At 32.0% G+C, this 4704-nt stretch overlaps 1 protein-coding gene across 1 annotated transcript; it reads right to left on the bottom strand.

The window, feature by feature from the left end:
• Window positions 1–1408: 1408 nt before the first annotated feature.
• Window positions 1409–3037, bottom strand: TRIADDRAFT_61336 (uncharacterized protein; the record flags this gene model as incomplete). Its single annotated transcript, XM_002117265.1, has 3 exons — window positions 1409–1553; window positions 1637–2316; window positions 2972–3037. 3 exons carry the CDS (start codon window positions 3035–3037, stop codon window positions 1409–1411), a joined length of 891 nt encoding a protein of 296 aa, XP_002117301.1.
• Between the last annotated feature and the right edge of the window lie 1667 nt (window positions 3038–4704).

Raw genomic sequence — 4704 nt, 5'->3', positions numbered from 1 at the left:
ACGGTATAGTCTATTTTTAATAAAAGTCAATTTCCACTAGATTGTAGCATAACTCTAAATATGCATAATTTATATTTAACAAAATACTCTGTGGAAATCGCTTTGAATCTAGCTGAATTATATCGTAGCCCTGTCTTAACATAGAAGTAACATATTCTTATTATTCATTTATGATTTCCTCCTGCTGTGCTTCATACATTATAAAAGCTATCTTCTTTCACCTATCTCGTTAGTTAGTTCTGCTAGTTACACAGTAAGCTTGCACGCTTTACCTATTCTACATTACTATAGCTATTCGACTAGTCACGTCGTTATACACGCTGTAATCTCACACGGTTTTTCCCTTTGCACTAATTCCAATAAACTTTATTCCTCTACTAAATTAACTCTGGTAATTTACTGTGATCATGACGAATCCACAATCTTCCGAAACATCACCATAATAATGATCATATCCTTTACTAATGTATAATTTACCTGCATAAATATATACGTACGAATACATTCCGTACTTATTATGAAATTATTTTACACATACTAGTATTACTGCAGTACATATGATACTGTTAACTGTTGTAACTAGGATCAGTAGAAATCTACTTAATAAATAACTGTTTAAAAGCAATTTCACTTGTTCATTTAATTATCCACGGTGTACGTTGTGATATTGTGTGAATAACTAACTATAAAAATAGGGGTAAACTTAGGGCTTAAATATCGGAGTAAACACATTAAGGCGATAGATATTTGGTAAGTTCGTACTAACAGCTGCTCGTGCTATTGCATATTTGCAACTCTATTCTATACATATCAAACTATACTACTAGAAAATTAGAATTAAATCTAGAATTGAATGCGCCATAGACAACAGCATTAGTACTACGTGCATATTTTAATTAGATTTTCCAAAGTAAATGGGTCAAATATCTAAAAAATTTTATTAAGAGAAACTAGTCAAATACGTTACCCGTTCAAATAAATGGGAACACATTCTAAACAAAACATATCACTAAAAGAAAATTCACAGCTAGGTTATCATATTATATATGGATTTTCTCTTTGCAGTGGCAATACATAAATCAAATTTGTTGCATCCGTTTTATCTGGTAAGAGCTTTCATATGTAAATCACTGCTTGTAAACTTAGAGTATTCGATTTTAAAAGGGATAATAATTGTTAGTGTTTGAAAGATGCACATGTTTATAGCTTAGTCTATACCTATGTTATTAAACACCTTGAAATCAAAACAATTTTCGTGTTTAAAAGACAGTCCCGTTTATAGCTAAATGTATACCCACAATATTGAAAGCCTTGAATTAAACAACACTGATAATTAAAAAGTCCTTGTATGTGTATGTGATACGGTACAGTTTCAAGATAACTACTGGTTTATTAAAATGGAAGCTTGCTATTTGTAATTTATCCACGTAGCCAAGAATAAGATGACTGCAATCAGAGTATAGTGCAATGATAATGGCGATGCACCAGACGAACTAGGGTAAATATTACAATCCAATTGGCCCGCAGTTGGCGTTTTTATTGCATCTGGCAAACTAAAATAAATTGAAATAGATTTTTCAATTAATCCATATACGGATCTAAATTATCCTATTTTCAAATGCTATTTCTTCCTTACCAATTCACAGCAGCCGTACATTCTTCCCTACTCCAGCCAAAAGTAATTATTCCGTCTTGAGTTGCATTACAAGCTGTTGAAGCTTGGCATGCAAACTTTGTCCATCTATTGATACAGTCTGAACTAACTCCAAGTAGGTTATAACCTACACGCAATGCTAAGACCGAAGCTCCTTGTCTTTGTAGAATTGGAACGGCCCATGGAGGTACGGTAACATTGGGAAAAGTACCACAAATTCCAGGACTTAAACTAGTAATTCTCGAGCTAACACAAGTATTTAGACTAAATTGCCGACCAGATAAATTACATAATGATGCAGGAGTTCGGCTGATTGTTGTAAATATACCATTTGGGCATGAAGTGAGCGATAAACATGGTTGGGTTATAGTTAAGTACGATGCTGTCGTTAAGTTTGAAGAACATTTTGGTAATAGTCCTTTACAGAGAACTTCTTTTGTATTAAATAGGCACTGAGGAGTAAAACTAGATGCTCGTGTGTTTATGTAATCGACGATAAAATCCATTTGCTTGGCAATGCCTCTCATATAGGACGAGGGAACAGAATAAGACATATTACAAAATGACATAATTCTGTTGCTTGGTTGCATGCATGAATTTAAAGCACCTTCGTCTTTGATGTATTTCAAATCAGATATTGTACTTCTTGTTAATCTAGTTTCCTAAAAAATAGAAAGAAGATTATTAATTTAATTCAAATGAGTTATTGATATTTCTATAAAATCCTAGTGATAATGTTAAAGCGATATTGAAAGAAAGGATATTTTTCAGCTCATTTTAGGTCACTTGACGATTTCAATAATAGATTGACAGTAGATGATATATAAAGCCAGTATTTATAGTAATAACCAATTTTATAATACAAAATGATAACTAATTCAAGTTGAACAGAGGACAGCATTGTTTCCAAAACTCGAAATTGGTTGGAATGGCAATGATTGAAAGGGCCACAAATAGCAGTATAGACGTAAACTATATTAACAGTCAAGGATTGTTTTAAGCGGCAGACAATTTTACAATTCTTAGTAAGAAATAGTAAAGGCATTGCAGATTGCTGTCACTTTTCTTTACTGTGTTTAACTCTTATTAAACTGCTCCTACTTGTTATAAGCGACGGATGATATACAATTCTCCATAGGAAATAGAAAAATCAGTACAAATTATTACTTTCACTTTGCTTTAGTGTGTTTAATTCTTATTAAAGTGCTCATACTTGTTTTAAGCGACAGGTAATGTACAATTGGGAAGTAGTTAAGGTAGTGCAGATTATTGCTTTCATTTTTCGTGTTTAATCCTTATTAAAATGCTCATACTTACTTTATTTCCATGGACCATGGAATGGAAACAAATAATAGCTGCGACTATTGTGAAGATAGACTTCATTCTTCCTTTTTTCAATCGTACGACTTCTAAAATATATCATAAAAATATATTATCTATTTAGTTTTTTATTATATCGTAATCATTCTATGGATTTTATGGGCCGAAATTGTAAGATCGAAATGGCTACTGATTAATTCACGTTAACATCCATTGGCTCAATTTCGGTTGAAAATTTATTTGTAAATAAAGAATGAAAAGTAATTGGTAATTTAATATTGCATGATAATTTCTTTTAGAAAGTGTTAGAAGAGTTTTGGTGTGCATAAACTGGTAACATTAACAAGCATAGCTATACGACAGGAATTTATTAATGCTTCCATTTGATTACACTTGAGATAATTTTTAATTTCAATCTGTGAAATGAACAATTAAAATTAAAAAATTTCCAGTTTCATTCTCGAAATGATGCCAATTTGCACGATCTAGTAGTATCCAACGCATCGTATGAGTATTAAAATAGTGGTAAAGGAAGAAGCAGCCTTTACTCTCCACATAGCTGCAGATAGTACAAGCTTAGAGCCAATTTTAGACATCAATAATATAATTTTAAACAAGCAAGCTTCTATCAACTTACATTTCAAGCTTAATCGCTCTATTAATAGTTAATCTAACCTTATAGGAAATTACTCGTCTACACTACTACAGTAAAAAAGTTCTATTACTCTTGTCGATAACCAACTCTTAAAATTAATAATAAAGACTCTGTAGTAGTTAAGTAACGAAATTTACTCATCTTATAAAATAATTCAAAAGGGATATTGCGATACAAACTCAATTCGTAGTATAATCCGCTAATATAACGGTGCAAATTGGTAGTTCATTCGCTCTAGATAGAATTATTTCTAATTAAAATTGGGTATTAATGATATAAAAGTTAATACATATCCTTGAGTGTAGTGTAGGCCACTTACAACAATTACTATAGATTCCAACATTATTATAATTACTGTTTGATCACTGCAATATTAATAAAGCATCCATTGTAGTATCACGCTAAAGACGAAACAGTTTGTTGAATAAGCATTTATTTCATTCATTGGGAATTTGAGTAGCTATAACATTCAGTACTCGAAGGGCAATATGCTTTAAGATGTTGTAATCTACACATTAAGGTCTACTCATGTAATTTTAGCGATAGGTCTTTCCCTGCAGGGCGATCATAGTTTGGGATGGCTTTTATAGTAAGTTGAATTCTTGTCTTGAAAAGGTTATGACAATACTAGTTGAAAATGTCAATTTACAACTCAAGATAATCTATCAAATATCTTTAAGAGGGAACGATAAAATTAATTGAAACGCCGAATGACTACTAAAAGATGATCTATGGCATATTAATATTGAATCTTTCTATTTTAACTGAGTAAGGATTAGAAGATGTGTTACCGATTCTTTTCAGAATTGGAGCTATTTTACTCTCCGACATTATCGTTCTCGGCGTTCATGTTCGCCAAGAAAAATTGATAACGGTCGCAAGCGATTCTACGTTCTTCGAAGTAGAAGATAATCCAAGCATTTTTAGCTCTTCTACCCAGCATTAGCCAAGTGCCGCCTACTGTGTTGGCCATTTACCTTATTTTTTCACGAATAAGTACCCTATACAGTGTGCAGTGACTATCTAATATACTATTTATCAGTTCTATAGCCTACTCGTACAGTATCGCATAGCC

Source organism: Trichoplax adhaerens, genomic scaffold, assembly GCF_000150275.1.
Source record: "Trichoplax adhaerens TRIADscaffold_23 genomic scaffold, whole genome shotgun sequence".
Lineage (NCBI taxonomy): Eukaryota > Metazoa > Placozoa > Uniplacotomia > Trichoplacea > Trichoplacidae > Trichoplax > Trichoplax adhaerens.
Note: the sequence above shows the minus strand (reverse complement) of the source record. Positions and strands in the feature narration are given on the sequence as shown.